Raw genomic sequence first — 22,549 nt, forward strand, 5'->3', positions numbered from 1 at the left:
CAAAATTACCATGCATTCTTTACCTAAATTCTTTGCTTAAACTACACAGAAAGGTTGCTCACTGAGAAATTCTATGTTTTCAATATATGAACCAGTTAATAAAACGACTTTTTCTCAATTGCTTTTGTTGTTTGTATACGGCAGGAGCGTATTTAGGTTATATCGCATCACTACATATATGTTTCTACGTAAATACTTTCATATGTTTTAAAGACACAGTCAGAATGACCCCCTTCCCTGTGGTCGGCACTGATCACCGCGGCGTTTGCCGCTACAGACAACACCTGCATCAAACGGCAATTATCCCAACTGCCGCGTCCAATTGATCGGACGGAGAGTGGAACACACTCACGTGTTCTGAGAAAGCCTCGACCCACCACACTCAACCGTTGTGTGAACCTCCAAGGGATTCCAACAAGCGAGTTAGTATATACTACTCAAAGTTTGCTAAGGTTAATGTTTTGATGATATCAAAAACAGCCTCCAACAAATAAAGATTGAAATATCCTGGCGCACAATGATTGGGTAACCCCTGCAGGGCCTCACTGTCATGATGAACGGACAGAGGCATGCAGTGCTGGGCATAATGTGCACCAGGTGCTAGAAGACGTGGGTTTGGATGAATCGTGACAGAATCGTTGCACATCTTTATCAGAGAGACCCGTGAAGATTCCGGGGTAGAATAGGTCTTCAGCAACCCATGCTTGCCGTAAAAGTTGACTATGCTTGTTGTAAAAGGCGACTAACGGGATCGGGTGGTCAGGCTCGCTGACTTGGTTGATGCATGTCATCGATCCCAATTGCGTGGATCGATGCTCATGATATTAATCAGTGGATTGTCTGGTCCAGATTCGATTATTTACAGACCGCCGTCATATAGCTGGATTATTGCAGGTGCGGCGTTAAACAACAAACCAACCAACCAACTTTATCAGAGAGCACAACATTTGCTACTAATGACTGCAACAACTCAATGCACTTACGCCCCTACAATGTCAAAGACGTTATTTGATGACGGAAGAATTTGACAAATGCATAGGCATGCTTGAAACTGGGTCAACATTCAAACGTCTTTGGGGTCAGCTTAAGTGTGATCAGCAGGGCATGGAATCGATACCAGACGTGTTGATCAATTACCCAGCGTCAAGCAGGTGAACGACAGCGTTCCACTACCCAAAGAGAAGGTTTCTTCTGATTGCCACAATACGCCATCGCTTCGTGACTGCCACTCTACTCAGAAAAGACCTGCGGAACGCCAGTAGAGTTAACGTTTCTATTTTTCCCGTGATGTTGGTAACCGGTCACTGAGGGCATGCATTCGTTTTCCATTGACCCGATATCACAGGCAAGTAAGTTTGGATTGGGCTGAAGATTACGTCAATTGAACCCGTGAAGATCCGGGTTAGAATAGGTCTTCAGCAAACCATGCTTGTAATAAGGCGACTAACGGGATCAACAATCGGAAACTTGTCAATTCTACACTTGATAATAGTGTGTTAAACAACAAAGACAATATTGAAATGTTTGATAGGCACTACTTAGAAGTTGACGGATGACAAAGTGGACACAGCCTATGGATAGCAACTTCTTTTATAGTGTAAAGGCCTTTACGGTATTAAAGAAGTTGTTATCCATAAATTGTGTCTACTTTGTAGAGACAATATTTCGTGAAGACAGGTTTAATGAACAAAGGTCCGTCCTTCGTGCTTTCTTTCCGTGCTTTCGTCTTCTCACCAACATGGTGGTCAACGAGTCTGATCCGACAGTCGGATGAGTGCTAACAGCTAAGTACAACACATACACTCCCACCAACCCCGACAGCGGTCAGTATCAGGTTAACACTATTACACGGCTTGTATGGTGCTTGTATTCTGACCTTTCCCCAGCACTGGTGACCACCTGCTCCGGGGAGGTGATAGCGCGGGGGTATTCGTGGAGATATGTAGATGGAGAGATAGTCACGGCGAAAGGCGAGCATACTTATATACCTCTCAGACATCGAGTGTCACCTGGTGCTTTGAAGTAGGCCTTCGGGCACAAATATATAACACTTAGTCTAATACACATACCATTGTTATCATGTTGCAATACAGTTTCATCATATGGGGTTCCTTACTTTATGAGTGAGTGCGTGAGTGAGTTGGGTTTAACGCTGCTTTTAACAGTATTCCAGATATATCACGGCGTGTCAGCTTAATGTGGGAGGAAAGCCCGAAGTGATGCAGGTCTCGGACGTTTACCACTTCGGTGAAACCCACGAGCACGGGTATGGTGCTGACAAACCTAGAAACATAATCGGGATTCGAACCCACGATCATAGGTTTCTGGCGTACCCAAGGGACGCAACTCTGCCTGCGTTCGTGGTTCGAATCAGATTCGCTATGATTATACTTTTAGGTTTATTAGCACCTTAAAAGCGGGTTTCACCAAAGTGGTAAACGAATAAGACTTGAATCATTTTGCCAATATTAGGTGGAGAAAAGCATCGTAAATACTTCACGGCCTCGTATGCACTACAAACGATCGCGACCCGTGAAGATCCTGGTTAGAATTGTTCTTCAGCAACCCATGCTTGTCGTAGGAGGCGACTAACGGGATCGGGTGGTCAGTCTCGCTGACTTGGTTGATGCATGTCATCGTATCCCAATTGCGTGGATCGATGCTCTTGATGTCAATCACGGGATTGTCTGGTCCAGACCCGATTATTTACAGACTGCCGTCATATAGCTGGAATATTGTGCGGCGTTAAACAACAAACGAACGAACGCAGTGTATACATAACTATGACGTGTTGACGATGGCACAAAGAAAGACCATGTCATAACTCGTCCTTCAAAATCAGAAGCTGAAGCTTCGTCACCAACATTCTATAGGCCTGCGCTTAGACCGGTCAATTTAGCCTGTAAATACATCAAGCCCAACCGCACATTTTGCACGTGCATTCTTCGGCTAAAATGAGGGTCGTGTAGTCACAATATCCGACCTTGTGTCGTGTCCTGAAGACGTGGATCGATGCTCATGCAGTCCACCACTTGTTTAAATTTGCCCACTGACTGGAATATTATATATGCAAAACACTCTAGGCTGCTTTTTTAAATGGACACATCAACCCCCTTTTCACTCTCTCCAAGTACCTTTACGCCAGAACAAAAACAGAAATATATAAATGCAGGTAATCATTTTATTATAATGTTAAGGCACATTGCTGCCTGCTCGGTCATAGTGGACAGTACAGTCAGAATGAGCCCTAAAGGCCGTGTCACTTTCCAGGTTATTGAGTCTGTTATTGAGCAAGTCTAGATGGGTCTTTTAAAAGAAATAAAATAGTCACAACAATTCCTTTTATCTCTTTTATTCACCTTTCGGAATTATAAATATATAATTTCAAAGGAGTGACAACATATGATTTTCTAAAGTAATAAATTTGAAACTTGGGGGAAGAGTTTTCATCTTGGGATCCGTCACACGTATTGACCTTATCTTTGTACTTAATGATATTTTAAAAACAAAAATAACTAATAATTTAATAAATGTAATTGTTAATTAAAAGTATTATTAACGTTAGATTTTTATTAATATATATAATAAAAAGAATTAACATGTAATGTTTTAGAACAGTACTGTTATATTTTTAAAACTTTAACTGTTAATATGTATTAGATTTAAGTTCCTTAGAGACTTAGTCAAGTCTATGTAAGCATCCTTGAACCCACAGATGTAATGCCTCGTCCACGTGTAGCCCCCTCACTGACAGTGACAGTAATTGCTGTGATTACCAACCACGGATGTGTTAAACTCGCATGTCTATCTGTTCCTGTATCATGTGTATGAGATCACATCAGTGGCCGGCACCCGTTGTCCATAGTGTTAGTTAAGCGGTGGTTAAATCTGGTTAGTTTTTTTGTTTAATACAATTTTATAGGAACGATTAGTACACTTCATTTTAATCATGCTTATTTCTTATTCTTTAACTATTTTAACGACACACCACCATCAAGTTTCATCCCCGCTCGGATTGTAGTAAAATACTACTTGTGGTAGAGCTTGTAGTAGTGGTGGTACTAGACATGGTCGAGGTAGTGATGACGGTAGTGGAGGTAGTAGTGGGTGTACAAGGCGTAGTGCAAGTAGTAGATGTAGTAGCAGTAGTAGTAGTAGTAGCATTAGTTGTAGCAGTCGTAGTATAAGTAGGAGCAGTAGAAGCAGTAGCATTTGTAGTAGTAGCAGCAGCAGCAGCAGTAATAGTAGTAGTAGCATTAGTAGTTGTAGTAGTAGCATTATTAATAGTAGCATGTGTAGTAGTATTAGTAGTGGTAGTAGTAGCAGAAGCAGTAGTAGTAGTCGAATTAGAAGTAGCAGTAGTAGTAGTAGCAGTAGTAGTAGTAGTAGTAGCAGTAGTATTAGTAGTAGCAGTAGTTTAGTGCTATAGACGCAGAAGTATTTATAGTATACAGCAACATAAGTCGTAGCGCTAGTTGTACTTTCTACACTAAGTATCACAACTGCTTCAAAGTGATATTGATTATCAATATAATACGAATCAGTCAGTACTTGTTTCACAACATAATCGTATGAGCTGAATTTTACATGGACTACAAACACGATTTGTCGATTGTAATCAGCTCCCCGCTGCTGAACGGATTCGTTCCGACTCATATACGATGTTGGAAAGTGCAAATCAATAGATTCTGAAGAACAGACAACAAACACATACATTTAAACACCGACCAGCCATGACAGAACCCAGCTGCCATACATTACATGTATTTACACAAGCAGTTCAACAACTGGAGGAATGTAGTTTCACTTGTTACAAGAAAATAACTAATTTGTTCATACCGTATTGAACCAAAGATTGTTCTGATATTGTTGAAATTATTCAGTTCATTTTATTTTATCTCTTTTTTTTCACGTTTCGCACTTATAAAAATATTAATTTCAAAGGCGTGACTTATATATGATTTTATAAAATAATGAATAAGAAATTGTTTGGGGGAGATTTTTCATCAAATGTTTTGTGTCCGTCACACGTAATAACGTCATGATGTATTTTGTATTTTGACCATAGCTTTGTACTTTATGATAGTTCAAGTCCAAAGCTCGCTCACTCACTCACTCACCCACTCACTCACTCACTCACTCACTCACTCACTCACTCACTCACTCACTCACTCACTCACTCAACCAACCAACCAACCAACCAACCAACCAACCAAACCAACCAACCAACCAACCAACCAAACTTACAACCATTGTTAATATTCCACACGTGTCTTTTCCTGATGTGAATGACTTCCTGCGGTGTAACATTCAACATGCTGAACTATTCTCTGTTTACACTGCCTGGCAATTGGATACACCAGGGCTTAAGTAAGTAATATCTCCTAATGGCAACAAGAAGTCAAAGTATTGCTAAAGACGTGCTAATTATTTAAAATTCCCCAACTCTCGGTATACCATTTAGTGGCCATCTTTGTCTGAGAGAGACGGGATAACCCTAGGCGTTATTTTCCCAAGACTTAACCCCCTCTCAATTTTATTATTTTAAGTGTTTTTCGGACACGAAAGAGTGCAAATATGTTAAGAAGCTGATAACAAGTTCCAACTAGCAGCACTTCTATTAAATCTCTGCGTCTGTAGACATGGGAGGAAAACACAAATTGAATTTTTAAGTGATATTTGGAATGTTTATTTGAATAAGCCTTATTGCATATGTTTATTACATATTAAGTATCTAGCTGATTATGTGGTATCTATAAGCTTATCTATTTCCGATCAGTGGTATGTGTGTTTGGACTTCATGCTTCCGATATGTTTTAATGAACATCATTTAATAAGCAAGGATAAGATATATGAATGAACACCTTCTTTATCGTAATTAGGAGCAACGTTCCGTAATAAAGACGTTGTTCATCCATATATCTTATCCTTACTAAGTATACTAATATAGCCCACCTTTTAAATGCCTCTCAAAGAAGAAACGTCATTTAATGTTGATATACGTATTTTGGTAGTGGTACAATTGTTGAGTGACGGTTATTTTACACCGTTGTCATTAACACTTCCAGTATATCACGATATACTATCTGAGTCAGGAAAGCCAGTGGTTGATAACATTAGCATTACGTAAGGTACGATAACATTTCAACAAGGTTGTGCACGTTCTTTTTAGTCAGCTAGATAGATTATTTTAATTTGAATTCAAGAGTATTTCTCCCTACGTCAACAGGTAAGACAAATCGTTTGTTTTAAGTAACCACTATAGGTAGTAAGAAGAAATGCTGTTTCGGAAAATAGTAAAAAGATATGTTTGGTACGGGTTTTAAATTAAAAAAATGGTTTCTGTATGTCTAGAAAATAGTGAATTGTTAGCCAAAGACGATTATTTTTTAACTATTCGCAAGAATTTGATAGTTTTTTAAGTTCAACGTTTATAAACGCTTCGTTATCATCAATCCCTGATGTGACATGACATGACAAAGACGTGACATGATATGACACATGACTAAACATTGTGTTGTCATGTCATGTTAAATAGTAAGCCAGACAGTAAAACTATGTTGGTGTGGATCTTCTTAACACGACTGCGAACCTACAACTTCATGTAGCACATGTTCAGAATACATTTTGCAAGGGTGTCTCTACCATTATATGAAAAAACCCAGTTGCGTCCACAAAAGAAATAGATTTAGAAATGGTACAAATATATTTCATAAAATTTATAAAATACAAAATATTTCCCTGCTTTTTGTGAAATATCGTGTTACAACTGGAAAAGGGACAAAACCTTTTCCATACATTCAATAGGAAATTCCTGCCAAAAGCAGAGTCGATTGTTTCATTCCGACCATTTAATAAACATGACCAATGAATCACCATCAAATAGTGATGATACCAGGTGTTCGCGAAGAGGTGAGCGTACCCTGACGCACCGGTGGCACCCGTCACAAACACATGCAAAAGCAAGTCAGTTGTTCACCTGACAAGCTATGTGAAAATATGGTACAAGTCAAAAAAGGAAATTGCATCATTTTTGTCTCTGATGCGTCAAATTTTGAAATGTCCTCCACATGTCTACCATAACACTTTTTGAAAGCTTTTCTGAAGCCTTGAATGTTGTGACCTTGATCAAACAACTTTTGAGCAAATGTCGCAGGACGCTCTTTGAAATCTTCGTTGAAAGCGCTCGGTTGTAACTCAAAAGTTGTGAAATGTAGACACCAAAGGCTGGAGCTGCTTGAATATTGCTCGCCATAGAGGAAAAGTTGATTATTGGAAAGTTGAAGTCATCCCTCTTGTCATACAGTATTGTGTATTGGATGTACACAGGACAAGGTCTATTATAGATAACAACTTCTTCGTTGTACATACACAACGTTTCATTGCTTTTTCTTGACCTTCTACAAGTGAAACCTGACGAATCGGCAAGACGTAACGTTGAAACGTTGTGTTTGTACACTATAATAGAGAAGTTATCCATAATAAACCTTGTCATGTCTACACGATGTAGTAATTACGACGGGTTAAACTGTGACAAGCATTTAATAACATGGCTAGATTGAATTACATCATCCAGTTGGATATAACAGACAAACAAGAAGGTTTTGAATGTCTTAGATAAAATGTCGATTGGCCTGACCCTTTAACCATCATTTTGATCACCAGATCAGTGTGCTGGGTGTAATGCATAAACAGTGGTTAGATTCTGCCTGAAAGTGTTACCTACAGTTTACGTTGGTTTAGTCACGCCGTTGTTTTGTACCTTTGTATTGAACATACTTCACATGGCATAGTCAGTCATGTAATGTAACAATACAAGTTTCTTGTTTTTATGGTCGTAAACATAATCGCATAGAAATCTATGATGATATGTTTGTGATGAAAAGCGTACCCATGAAACCTAGCGAGAGACATATCTATGCATGACAGGCACATTTCTGTTTGAGAAACATGTCATAAAACAGGATCCAGCTGTGTCATGATGTACAGGCAATTACACCCAGACACCTGCTAGCGTTGTTGACAGTTGGATGTTGGAATCACAAACACACAATTGTCTGATGTACATACATACATACATTCTCGAGCAGTGTCAATGCTGGTTTACATCAATAAAAAAAAATATCATTGAAGGTAATTCAAGGTTTTCGCATTCGCTGAAAGCATTTTAGGAAACAAACTATTGCGTCTCTAACGCTCACGGAAAATATGACGCCATGAATACGAAAAATTACATGATAGAAATTAGCTTGTATGTTGAGGTCATAACCAGCGCTCTATACTCCGACCCTGACACTTCTATAGCTGCAATGACCGATACATCACCTACAACCAGCAACACCACAGCAACAACCACCAGTGCTACAACCAGCAACACCACAGCAACAACCACCGCCACTGCTACAACCAGCAACACCACAGCAACAACCACCGCCACTGCTACAAGCAGAAACATTAATGCAACAACCACCGCCACTGCTACAAGCAGAAACATAAATGCAACAACCGCCACCAGTGCTACAACCAGCAAAACTACTGCAACAACCGCCACCAGAGCTACAACCAGAAACACTACAACAACAACCGCCACCAGTGCTACAACCAGCAACACTACTACAACAACCGCCACCAGTGCTACAACCAGCAACACTACTGCAACAACCACCGCCAGTGCTACAACCAGCAACATTAATGCAACAACCACCGCCAGTGCTACAACCAGCAACATTAATGCTACAACCGCCACCAGTGCTACAACCAGCAACATTAATGCAACAACCGCCACCAGTGCTACAACCAGCAACGCTACTGCAACAACCGCCGCCAGTGCTACAACCAGCAACATTAATGCAACAACCGCCACCAGTGCTACAACCAGCAACATTAATGCAACAACCGCCACCAGTGCTACAACCAGCAACGCTACTGCAACAACCGCCGCCAGTGCTACAACCAGCAACACTACTACAACAACCGCCACCAGTGCTACAACCAGCAACACTACTGCAACAACCACCGCCAGTGCTACAACCAGCAACATTAATGCAACAACCGCCACCAGTGCTACAACCAGCAACATTAATGCAACAACCGCCACCAGTGCTACAACCAGCAACGCTACTGCAACAACCGCCGCCAGTGCTACAACCAGCAACACTACCATTACTGCAACCGATGTTGCTATGCCTACATCTAGAAACACTACAATGTATTCTTCTTGCTTCACCTGAGTGACAATGTTTCACAATGCTATGAGACCCGTGAAGATCCGGCTTGGAATAGTTCTTCAGCAACCCATGCTTGCTGTAAAAGGCGACCGACTAGGCTTGTCGTAAGAGGCGACTAACGGGATTGGATGGTCAGGCTCGATGACGTGGTTGATGCATGTCATCGTATCCCAATTGCGTAGATCGGTGCTCTTGATGTCAATCAACGGATTGTCTGGTCCAGATTCGATTATTTACAGACCACCGTCATATAGCTGGAATATTGCTGAGTGCGGCGTCAAACTACGAACAAACAAAACACTATACAGTAAATGACTAAATGTCACTAAATACTAATGCAGACAGAGGTATTATACATGCATGTGACGATATACTGTAACGTATTGACCACTTGACTGACTTTCCACCTGAAAGTAATGGATTCAAAAATACGTTTCTTTCACAAAAGAGGTCTGTTTTCTGTTTTATTCCAGATAAATAATTGCCGATTTCAGGCGGAGATACATGTAGGTCTGTACACAGCCAGACAGAGCTATATATTCCAGAACACAAATTTAATAAGCTGAGACGATGAAAGAATCTCATCAGCATCTTTGGACGTGCGGGACTTATCTTTCCCCTATAATAGTACAGCGGGGGACGGTATGGCCAACCCTTGTAGATTTACGCGACTAATTGGGTAATTTGCCCGACGTAAGAAGAATTTGTGCTTTTCTCCAGACATGCCGGAAGACGGGCTTACAAGACGAAGTGGTGGGGCGATTGTCAGAAGCAGTTATCACAGTGGTCGTCAGCCACATGACTATGGCAGTATTGTCGAGAGTGACGGTCAGTGTGTTGAAGAGTGTTTGGCGGACACGCTCTGTTGGGGGAGTCTTATGTCCGAGATGTTGGTGATTGTTGCTGTGTATTTCGGTCTGCTCTGTGTGTTGTGTATTTGTGTTAGTCTGTCTAACAGACCTAGTACAAATATATCCAATACAGCCCATGCAAGTCTATATTACTTGGCAAGTCTACTTTACTGTAGTATTTGTATATTGATTGTGTGTTGTGTTTTCTCTCCATTGTGTTCTATGCATAGTGTCCATACATTGTGTTCTATGTATTGTGTCCATACATTGTGTTCTATTTATTGTGTCCATACATTGTGTTCTATGTATTGTGTCCATACATTGTGTTCTATGCATTGTATTCTATGTATAGTGTTCTATGCATTGTGTTCTATGCATTGTGTTCTGTGCATAGTGTTTTATGTGTTGTGTTCTATGCATTGTGTTCAATGCATTGTGTTCTATGTGTTGTGTTCTATGTATTGTGTTCGTAAATTGTGTTCTATGTGTTGTGTTCTATGCATTGTGTTCTGTGCATAGTGTTCTATGTATTGTGTTCTATGCATTGTGTTCAATGCATTGTGTTCTATGTGTTGTGTTCTATGTATTGTGTTAGTAAATTGTGTTCTATGTATTGTGTTCTATGCATTGTGTTCTGTGCATAGTGTTCTATGTATTGTGTTCTATGCATTGTGTTCTATGCATTGTGTTCTATGTATTGTGTTCTATGTATTGTGTTCTATGTATTGTGTCAATACATTGTGTTGTATGTATTGTGTTCTATGTATTGTGTCCATACATTGTGTTCTATGTATTGTGTTCTATGTATAGTGTTCTATGCATTGTGTTCTATGTATTGTGTTCTATGCATTGTGTTCTGTGCATAGTGTTCTATGTATTGTGTTCTGTGCATTGTGTTCAATGCATTGTGTTCTATGTGTTGTGTTCTATGTATTGTGTTCGTAAATTGTGTTCTATGTATTGTGTTCTATGCATTGTGTTCTGTGCATAGTGTTCTATGTATTGTGTTCTATGCATTGTGTTCTATGCATTGTGTTCTATGCATAGTGTCCATACATTGTGTTCCATGCATTGTGTTCTATGCATAGTGTCCATACATTGTGTTCTATGCATAGTGTTCTATGTATTGTGTCGATACATTGTGTTCCATGTATTGTGTTCTATGTATTGTGTATCGTGTGCTGTGTATTGTGTTCGATGTTGCCTCTTGTGTTTTGTGTTTCATTCATTGTGTGCTATGCATTGTGTTCTGTGTATTGTGTGCTATGTATTGTGTTCCATGTATAATATTCTATGCATTGTGTTCTATGTATTGTGTTCTATGCATTGTGTTCTGTGCATTGTGTTCTATGTATTGTGTTCTATGCATTGTGTTCAATGCATTGTGTTCTATGCATTGTGTTCTGTGCATAGTGTTCTATGTATTGTGTTCAATGCATTGTGTTCTATGCATTGTGTTCTATGCATTGTGTTCTATGTGTTGTGTTCTATGTATTGTGTTCGTAAATTGTGTTCCATGTGTTGTGTTGTATGTATTGTGTTCGTAAATTGTGTTCTATGTGTTGTGTTCTATGCATTGTGTTCTATGCATTGTGTTCGTACATTGTGTTCTATGCATTGTGTTCCATGTGTTGTGTTGTATGTATTGTGTTCCATGCATTGTGTTCTGTGTGTTGTGTTCTATGCATTGTGTTCTATGTATTGTGTCCTATGCATTGTGTTCTATGTATTGTGTTCTATGTGTTGTGCTGTATGTATTGTGTTCGTACATTGTGTTCTATGCATTGTGTTCCATGTGTTGTGTTGTATGTATTGTGTTCTATGCATTGTGTTCTATGCATTGTGTTCTATGTGTTGTGTTGTATGTATTGTGTTCGTACATTGTGTTCTATGCATTGTGTTCCGTGTGTTGTGTTGTATGTATTGTGTTCCATGCAGTGTGTTCTGTGCATAGTGTTCTATGTATTGTGTCCGTAAATTGTGTTCTATGCATTGTGTTCTATGTGTTGTGTTGTATGAATTGTGTTCCATGCATAATGTTATATGCACTGTGTGCTGTTTATTGTATCCTTTGTATTGTATATTGTATATGTTGTATTTTGTGTACTGTGTTGTGTATCGTGTTCGATGTATAACGTGTTCTATGTATTGTTGGATGGACACAGTGCTCTGCTGTGGGTAAAGCCAAGGATACAGACTCAGGATACTACACCGTTGGTGTTCCCAGGAACATAAACTCTTGTACAACGTTTGACATGAGACGACGGTAACGAGAATTGGATGGTCAGTATGTCTGGTTAGTGCAGACAGTTTTTGATTGGAGGACCCCCAAGGGAAGAGGGCTATCAGCCATTACCAGTACCCGTACCAATCAAAACCGACAGCCTGGGTGGGTGTTCACACAATCAGTCGATGGTGTGTCACGATTATATCTGATAACATATTAGACCGCAGAGTGAGTGAGTGAGGTTATTTTCACATTTTGAAAAGAATATTAAAATAGTGAATTATGAAAGTCGTAGCATAGTTATTATTTATTTTCGCGCCACCATCCTAATCCTGAGCAGTGTATATAACATATGTTAATAATTTCTATCCTCAGTTGCAAACACTATCGTAGCACTTACACAATGTCGCTACCCATGCTTTTTCAGTTTCATATTGAAAAAATATAAACTACTCAAAAGAAGTTAAAGACATCTGATTCTTTCATATTACTCGAGTTAATCTGTCATATGCCATAGTTAATGTAAACACCCGATTCTTTCATATTACTCTGATTAATCTGTCATATGCCATAGTTAATGTGAACATCCGATTCTTTCATATTACTCTAATTAATCTGTCATATGTCATAGTTAATGCGAACACCCGATTCTTTCATATTACTCGAGTTAATCTGTCATGCCAGAAATACCATAGTATTATGAACTAATCGGGTGTTCTTTAATTTCTTTGAGTAGTATATATGCGAGGTGTAATGACATATGCACATTGATGCGTATAACCATACGTATCCAAATGATATACGTACGTACGTCACAAATACGTGAACATGACCGCGGCAGAGACAGTATCTTACACTGCATAAGATATATCACGTATACGAGGACACTGTGTACCAGAGATAACTTCTTGTTTTAACAAAATGCAACACAAAATGCAGACATACGTAAATTTATGACGACGCTGCTTGACGTATAATGGCGTGTTTGCCCAATGCATAACAATTGGAGCAACACGCCATATACCACGCATTATATCTAGATTAAATTCCTTTCCCAAATTACTTTTGATATTACTTTAAAAAATTATCCTGTGATTACACGCCGTTTACGTTAGGAGAACTGTTTATGTTGTCCCACAGTTGAACACATTAAGTAAAAAAGAAATCGGTTAAACCAAACAACCAAGGACCTTCACCATAATCATGACTCTGTCTTTAACTCAGCACTGCCAAATCTACATGTCTGCAATCTTCAATCTGTTTGTGTACAATTTGATTATGTAGGTTAGTTCCCGATAGACAAGCGTCAGTAAGCCAGGTCTGGTGATTCTCGTTGCGAAGGTTACTGGGAATCCAGCGATGACATATCACAAACCCGTCACGGGAGCCGATAACAGCCGAGCTCTACAAGTTATTTACAACTTAAAACTACAAGCGTTAAAATAAAACAAACATTTTTTTGTTCTTTATACGAAAGGTTGCGCGCACTTGAATATCCACCAAGCGAGGCGCCCTTAAGAATAAAAAGAAACGCGATGCTTTCTTTTTGTGTCATGAACGTGCATGTGTCATTTTTGAAGCCTCGGGGATGGTGCCTATCTAGTCAACAGTCTGCACGGCTAAGGTTTTCTACAGCATACAGCATACCACGACGGGGGCCAAGGGAGCAAGGGAGCGTCTGTGAGAACGCGCGAGAGAATGACGTCACAGCACGTGGAGATGGGATGTTGACTCTGACAGCGATCGGAGTGGTTTATCAATGGAAAGGTGCCGATTCGGATGCATACAGACACACACGGGCCAAACCCCGACGCAGGAAGACGGTGGTTCGTTCACGCGGGGGATAATGTAGATCCTAGGATATCCCTTGTGCCATTTATCATTCATGAATTTCCCGGAATCGGCCGCTGACTACAATGGACTATCTTATAAATGGATTACAAAGTGACAACGCATAAAAAGACTCCTCAGCGTTTGCAAAAAAGCTGATACGGAAATATGAGGAGAGGAAGGGAGATTAATATATCATGAAGCCGGCGTGAGGGGTTCCAGAACACAAGTACCACTATCTGTAGCCAGCGAGAACACAACCAAGCTTCTGTTTCCGTGAGAAGTTCTAACATTCCTGTGCCTATCGTGCCGACCCAGGATGCAGACAGTGTTAGCTGGTCAGTGCAGGTTGTTACGTGTCCCTCTAGTCCGTTAAGCCTGGTCACTCAGTAACGTGGCTGAGTACACATTTCGGCCAACTATTGACTTAGTGGACGCTACAGGTATTAAAAGACTGGACGTGAAGGCTTTTGAAGGCTGTATTGCCATTGGAGCACGATATTCAAGGACCTGGTGTGCCAAGGGGAAGGGTATTTCCAAGATAATGACAACGCGAATTGGATTTATTGGATGTATCTGCTGATTTGCTGTAATATAACGCACCAACTAGTACTCTGTTACCAACGGCTGTATGTATTGATTGCAAAAACGCCGGTGGTGCGATTGTGTGTCAGGTAAATATAATGTTTTCACAGGTGTTTTGTACCTTTGCATTATCCATCGTATGTTTACATTGATGTTATCACCGCCGCTTAATCTAAGTCGCATTGATAATTCTCTTCACCGTTATGAAATTAGATATTGAAAATACTCACAAATCAGAGTAGAAGCTGAAGACGGTATTATTTCTTTAAATAACTAAAACACGGGTTATCTCTTTCACAGATCAGCGAAACCACGATGGCAGGATCTCAAGGTCTCCGAGTGAGCGAGAGCTAGTGATTACAACCATGCAGTATTGAATGCTCAGTAGCATGCCATGCAGGATAATTAGCAAGAGGAACTTTCTCACGAGGTATAATTCGACTAACATGGAGAGATTTTGATTTCTGTGGATTGCCTTTCCATACCAGCTCGACCGAGCAGAAGAACGTTTCCAGATGTTCGATGCTGCTTGTGAAGGTGATACGAACAATGCTAGCACAGCACTCGGAAGTGAGCGTTAACGGACTCGCTCGGCCGACTCGGTTATTACCATAAAGGTGGCTGAAAACCCCCACTGTAGGCCCCCCGCTGTATGCTGTATGCTGTAGGCTGTAGGCTGTAGGCAGTGTGCGGATAACGGCAACATTTCTACATTATGTCATGTTACCTACTCCAGCCGAGCTGTTAAATTCATTACAAGTTGTTGAAGACCTCACAGCCCTTATCAGCTGTTCTGCCTGCTGCAGTCGACGGAACCCGACACGTAAAAATAATCGTGTATAAAACTACCTACTACTATACCGAGACACGCTATCAAACACTGGCGGGGAAATCTTCACTTTATGAAGAGAGAAAAGTGCTTGTGAGTACACCTCTTCATGCTAATCTGTGAACAGAAGGTGTCGAATGTATAATTGATTCACACTTGTTTTCAATATCGGAGCCACAGTGGGGAAAGTGAAGGTATATCTGTGAAACAGGTATGACCATTTGTTTTGTATCCTACAAATGATATTATTGAATCGTGAAAGTATTTTGCATGGATTTACTCCGCCTGTGATGGAACCCCGGGAGTAAAGCACAAGTGCTATTATCATCAACAGATAGGGCTTAGAAGCAGGGTTACGAAACCTTCCTAAAATAAACAGCCTTGTTTGAGCTACACCCACACCATGGCTACGGGCACAAAACTAATGAAGGAGATCAGCGATCAGTTTCTGATCTGCAAGATTTGTTTGGAGACGTTTAAGGAGCCGAAGACCCTTGTGTGTTTACACACGTTCTGCTCTGGGTGTTTACAGAAACAGATTGACGCGGATTCGACACGACCGTCGCGGTACGGTGTGTACAGCCGTTACATCACCTGTCCTCTGTGTCGACAGAAGACCGAGATACCGAGCGGCGGAGTTAGGAGGTTACAAGACAATTTCCTTGTGTCAAACTTAACCGAGGTGGTGCAGAAGCGTACGCGTTGTAAGGTTCCCCCGTGTGAAATATGTCACACGGTCCGACCTCGGAGGAACGAGGCATGTTCCAAATGTCTGGATTGTAGCAAGTTATTATGTAAAAATTGTGTGGATCTTCATATGACAACCAAGGTTACCCAGAAGCATAGTTTAATTGACATTGAGGGTGAGAAGGATATTGAATGTAAGAGTCATCCAGAGGAGATTGTACGGTTTTATTGTGAGCCATGTGAGAAATGTATATGTGTGGTCTGCACGTTTCAAGATCACCGGGATCACGAGGTGTGTTGCTTCAGCGACGGGTTCGAGAAATATAAGGCGGCACTTGACACACTGCTCCAGCAGTGCAAAGGTAGGATGGGGGAGACGGGACAAAGGCTGAAAGTGATTGAAAAATATGAAAGTGTTATAAAAGAAATCCGGGAACGGATTCGTGATCTAGCTATTAGTTACATTTCCAAAGTGCGTTCAACAGAAAGAGAACTTCTGAAAAAGATTGACGATTTGGTTGGTGACAATGTACTGCAATTCATTGAGAACAAAAACTGGCTGCAGGAGAATTACGAGAACCTGCAAAGTACATGTAACTTGACACAGATAATCATGAAGGACAAAGGTGTTGAGATGCTGTTGCTGAAGAAGGAGATTCAGCAGAAGATGTCGTTGTTACTGGAGCCCAATCTTCCCAGTGTACCTAGTGACATGATGACTCAGGTTAATTTTGTTCCGGGGGATGTAAGACTGGGGTATATTTCAGTGTCAAACGGCTCTGATGTCAACGGTGTGGAAGACGACTTCATGGAGAGCAAATGTCAGCAAACACAGACGGAAGTGGACCAGATTCGGACAGTGGTTGACAGTGCCACAACAATGTCCTCTGACGTGACAAGGAAAGTTGTTGATGGTGAAGTTCAAACAGATAGAGTCGAGCATTCGTCACGGGAAACGTGTACCGAGATTCCGGAAATGAGGGACAGGGGTGTCAATGTTTACTGCTACGATTCCAAAACAAAAGGGACCATGACTTCCATAATGGATTCGAGATCACTGAAAACTCAGACGGAGAAGATGATTGTGTATGATCAGTACATCCAGACCATGCCAGTCGACGAGCCTAGCCGAGATGTTAGCGCCTCTGCGTCAGGAAGGGGTAATAGGTCGGCCATCAAACCGTCAAGTGCCACTGGTGGCTTATCAGGAAGAGTAGACGCGGCGATATCATCCCCCAAAACATCCATACGTAGTAGAAAGATCCAGACAGAGATATCTTCAATAGGAATTAACTCGGATGATGACGTTATTAGCTCCCTGTCTGCTCGTGGATATGCGAGTGATTGGAGATCGACGAGGCGAGAACGGGAACAAAATCGACAGGCACCAGTTGAAAAAGTTGACGTGGAAGTGAACACCATATATCCTGTTAGAGTTATACCAGAGATGTTAGAAAAAGAAACGTCATCAGATCTGGTAGTTATGAAAGACACGTTCACAATGGCAGTGCCAGATGCTAAGACAATTAACACGCAAACACTCAGGGTGCGGCGACGTGATACTGGTATAGGAACTGACTATAGTGGGCAGGCAAGTAAAGTCACATGGACAGAGAAAGTCAACTGTGTGGACACGGAAACCACCATGCCACCAGTTCGCCTTGAGACTAAGGGGACTTGGACAGAGAAGCTGTCCACTTCTGAGAGAGCAACAATTACAACCTGTGTAAATACCTCTGACCGTGCTACCTCAACAGGGAAAGTGAACCAGGGTGATAAGACTACACAGGCAAGTCCTGAGAGTAGACTGAAGGCAACCAACACAATGAAAACTATGATCCATGATAAGGAGATACAGACAAAACCCTATACGAAAGATTCAAGAACAAGTCCTGTTAAAGAGCTTAATGGAGATACTAAAACTGTTACCCAGTCTGTTGCGACTGTAACTGATCTTCCGTCATCGAGACGTGGAAGTAGTGTCAGTGTTGAACGAGCGCCATGCCATGACATGAATGTTGGGACTGAGTGTGTAGAACGGGAGACAAAGACCACCGAAACATGTGATATACATGTACTAACATCGTGTGTAAGTACAGAAACATTAGACGTGAAGACCAGTGACAAGGAGACGGGGACACCTCGCGTACACTTTGTCGACCAGTGGACCACCACCCCCCAGCCTCAGATGATCAACACCGGTGTCTCCCCTCCACGTCCTGCTACCATAGAAATGGGCGTGTGTACGAACCCAGTGATCACCATGGAGTCTGCAACTTACACCGAGGTTGTGACCATGCGGGATAATGGCACTGAAACCATTATCACAGTTGCTGACAATGAGACACTGACCGAGAGACTTGTGATGACCGACGCCCAGACAGGTGTGGAGATAAAGACTGAAGACTCCGAGACGTCAACAGACATCATCAAACTCCATGATGAAGGGTCCATGACAACTGAGATCCTTGTCTATGACAAACCAGAGACGGAATGCAAGGAAACTCAGGTAACACCAGACCGTGAATTGTTAAGTGGCAAAAAGATGTCAGTGGTTCAGGAAGTTCAGACAGATATAAGTAAGATAGACTGTGCTATATGTGAACACCAGTCTCTGTTTATGGAGGAGAAACATTTCGCAGATAGTTGCACAATGCCTCAGATGCCCTTGACTCAAGATGTCGGAACAATGGCCTTATCCATAATATCAAATACGTTTGATGTGACTGATTGTGAAACCCAAACATCCACCATCACCCTCTATGACAAATGTGTATCAACATCCACTGACTTTGAAGACTTTGAGAATCAACTGAGATGTGAGAGCAGAGATGCTGCAACCTCAACAGAATCATTACCATATATAGGCTTGCTGAGTGAGATAGATGTCGATGATATTATCGTTGTTCCCGAAGCCCACTTTGACTTCATGCTCGATGATCTGACTACTGATGAAGAAGATGTTGAGATGGTGGACAGTGAAACATGGACTGACTCGTTTGAAATAGCTGAAGCAGGAACTCAAACTCTTGTTCTTGCCTCGCCCCCTGACAGTAGCCCACCCCAGAAGAGACGCGAAGAGCCACTCGGGCACTCGGTCAGTGTTGGTGTGAACACAGTATCTAAAATGACATTCGAGAAAGAGACATCTACCCCTATACGACACTTATTCTCCAAAGGGACCATGACATTCTACGTTGCGAAGACTGACAAAGCAACCAGTACATTTAGTCAGACCAAACAGATTGCTGATAGTAAATTTGGAGGTTCTACCTCACAAAAAAACATAATTCCTAAAATTAGGGTTGAAGACAAGGACACAATGACAGCGAGGGCTGAGAGACATGACGTGTCTACAGAAACCGACCCTGCTGCTCCTGATGGAAGAATAACACAGTGCATATCTAAGCTTAGAAATGTATCTGAGAAACTGAACAGCCCTACGCTTCGTGGCTGTGAGGGTGACGTGTTTTTCGGGAAATCGTTTCTCAGTCGGACCAGAGGTTCTGATTCCTCAGGACAGAGTTCTCCCACTGTGATGGTCGACAGTACAGGAAGTTGTAAAGATGGCAAGATGTCACCAGTGTCACCGAGTGAGGACGAAAGACGGAAACAGCTCCAGCTGCTGCTGGCGGAAACAAAAGCTATACTCAAACCAAAGGAGCATCCCCACCAGGATCAGGATCCGAATAAACTTAAGCACATCCGAAATGAAAGATCCCCAGTGAGGAAGCCACAGCCGATCACTACTTTGAAAGGGCGTGGGCAAAACAAATCCAAGGATAATGTTGGTTATAGGACACAAAGTTTACCCAGACAGTTTTCAGTCGACTGTCCTTCGACTGTTCGCCTTGGGAGTCAGTCGCCTACCAGCCGTCTACCTCTTCTCAGATACAACTCCGCCCCGGGTAGAATAGCCACTGTTCCCACACAGAAACTACAGGATATGAAAAAGGTTTCCCAGAACAATCAACATAGAGGAACATCTCCTAGTAAGATTCCAGTCAAAGCATCTCAAGGTGACCCTCAGCCTTCTCCTCAACCAGAACTCTATTCCCAAGCCCAGAAAACAGCCAAACCCCAACAGAGGCCATCGCTTCCGGCTATCTGTGAGACCAGGACCCCTTCCTCCTGTTCTGACATATCAACATCCTCTTACATGTCTGCTGCATCAGGAGATTCTGCCACCCTTTCCCTGACTCCCTCCAATATTTCGTCATCAGATCCTCAGACAGACTTTAGCGAAAAGAGACAGACCAGTAAGGAATCAGCAGGGGAATCGGCGGATGAAGTGCCAAAGCCACTTCCTCCTCAGAAGAAAGAAAAAGGGATGGGATTCATGCAGAGACTTCTCTCAAAGAAGAAGAAGGAGCCTGAAGCCAAGAACGCACCCCCTCCAGTTTCTAGCCCTGGTGCAAGTGCAGCTGCTGCCAAATATCGCCAGAAGCAATCCAAACCAGAACCTCCGAAAGAAACTCCCCTGCCGAAGAAGTCCAGGCCGTTTGTGTACGTGAGACAGCGAATCATGTCAATACAGCATGATAACGAGGACGAGATGGAGGAAAAGAAGAAAAGCAAGGCAAAGTCGAAACAGAAGAAGGAGAAACCTGAGAAGACACCGTCTTCTCCTAAATGTAAACATGGTTCAAAGGGAAAGAAGTCACGTGACAGTGATTCTGACTTGTCCGACAAGCACTAGCTGTGGCAGGATTCAATATCGGATTTGGGAATCTGCTCAAATCGCCTGCTTGACTAAAGAACTCCCTTGAAAATTCTCTGAGACTTTTCGATATGTGACCAAATCTCGCAGGGCAACAATTACAGGTGGATACTCACAATATAGTAGTGACAGGTTATGTATCACAGGTATCAATTAGGAGATTTACTATAGTGTGCCAGTATTTAACTTTCGTATCTTAAAATTACGTTATATTTATCTATTCATTCTTTTTGGTTTCTATCCGTTAATTGAAAGTAGGCACTATTTACAGTAGCTTGTGTGTATACATGTATATGGGATATTAGCAAGTGGACAAAATGTGATGAACCTCACGGAATACTGTTGCACCGGGTGTGGTTTCGGCGAGAAACACTGACCCAAGGCAGAGAATTTTCAAAACAAAGGGAGACAACCCTAATCCAACGTCACTTCCGGAATGTGATACCCTCGTGGCTGACACTTTGCTGTGATATAGACAGATGTACAAAACATGAGATGCTAGATGTTCGAAGTGGGGCTATGATATTATCTAACATTTATTTGTATTTAAAGGAAAAGTTATTTATTTAATCTTATATGAAGTAAATATGTAGCAATAATTTTTGTTGGTTTTCATTATTTAATATAAACGTCAACGCCAGAGAATAACCAGTCTCGGTTATCCGCCGAAACCGATTCCATGTAGCGTGAAAGGCAAAATAGTGCTGATAATTACATGAATGGATAACTGAAAATAAATAATGACAGGAGTTCGCGAAAAATGTAAGCATTTTCTGCCTTACTGGTAACAACCGTCACCCACACAATGAGACAAAATACAGTAGTAATACGCTAATATTCAATTTGGAGTGGTTAACTTCAGCAATAGTTTTACTTTGGAATCTGTTGCAATGATACATATAAATTGATTCTTCAAAGTGAAATAATGAATTCCGAAATAAGGCACAATTCGTTAAGCTTTATCTGTAACGGCACAGGTGACAGATTAATGTCTCATATCCACGTCAGGATACTCTGGTATTAGTTCATATCCCAAATAATTCGCCCGTTTATGATTCTTGGTTTGACCTGCATCACTTTGGGCTCTCCTCCCACGTCAAGGTAACACGCTGTGATATAACTGGAATACTGTTCAAGCGGCGTTAAACCCAACTCACTCACTCACCACGACAAGTTGACACGATGTGACATAATCGAAATACTGTTCAAACTGCCGTTAAACCAAACTCACACACTCAATCATATTCCGGAAAAGCTTCCACCAATCTCACTTTTGTTTGTCTTCATCCATTCTACTTTTTTAAGCAGCCACAAAAAGTATGCCACAGACACTGTTGTCTGTTCACCATCAATCAGCAGTCGACGACAATGTCATTAGAATCCGTCAACAGGAATATATATCGACTTTTCTTCAACATCTATATCAAAACATCAATAGTAACCTCTTAAACAGATAACGTTTCTCACTTAATTAAAAACATGTCAAAAACTGTTTCATTTCATGTCATAATCTTATCCCAGTGGTGTCGGGTTTCCGGAGAGATGGTTTATTTCGTCAGCCGTTGACCGCTGACTGCGTCACAGCCTCAGAAG

General features: G+C 41.5%; 2 protein-coding genes across 2 annotated transcripts; both read left to right on the forward strand.

The window, feature by feature from the left end:
- The first annotated feature begins 8,309 nt into the window (after window positions 1-8,309).
- Window positions 8,310-9,230, forward strand: LOC125383658 (putative GPI-anchored protein pfl2). The gene has a single exon (XM_048402355.1). The coding sequence runs from the start codon at window positions 8,310-8,312 to the stop codon at window positions 9,228-9,230; it is 921 nt and encodes a 306-aa protein (XP_048258312.1).
- A 4,713-nt stretch (window positions 9,231-13,943) lies between these two features.
- LOC124141428 lies at window positions 13,944-21,555 on the forward strand. The gene is made up of 2 exons (XM_046509435.2): window positions 13,944-14,809; window positions 15,021-21,555. Exon 2 carries the CDS (start codon window positions 15,953-15,955, stop codon window positions 20,933-20,935), a length of 4,983 nt encoding a protein of 1,660 aa, XP_046365391.2. The 5' UTR covers window positions 13,944-14,809; window positions 15,021-15,952; the 3' UTR covers window positions 20,936-21,555.
- The last annotated feature ends 994 nt before the right edge of the window (window positions 21,556-22,549 follow it).

This window comes from Haliotis rufescens, unplaced genomic scaffold, assembly GCF_023055435.1.
Source record: "Haliotis rufescens isolate VD_foot unplaced genomic scaffold, xgHalRufe1.0.p SCAF_26, whole genome shotgun sequence".
NCBI classification, from domain to species: Eukaryota; Metazoa; Mollusca; class Gastropoda; order Lepetellida; family Haliotidae; genus Haliotis; species Haliotis rufescens.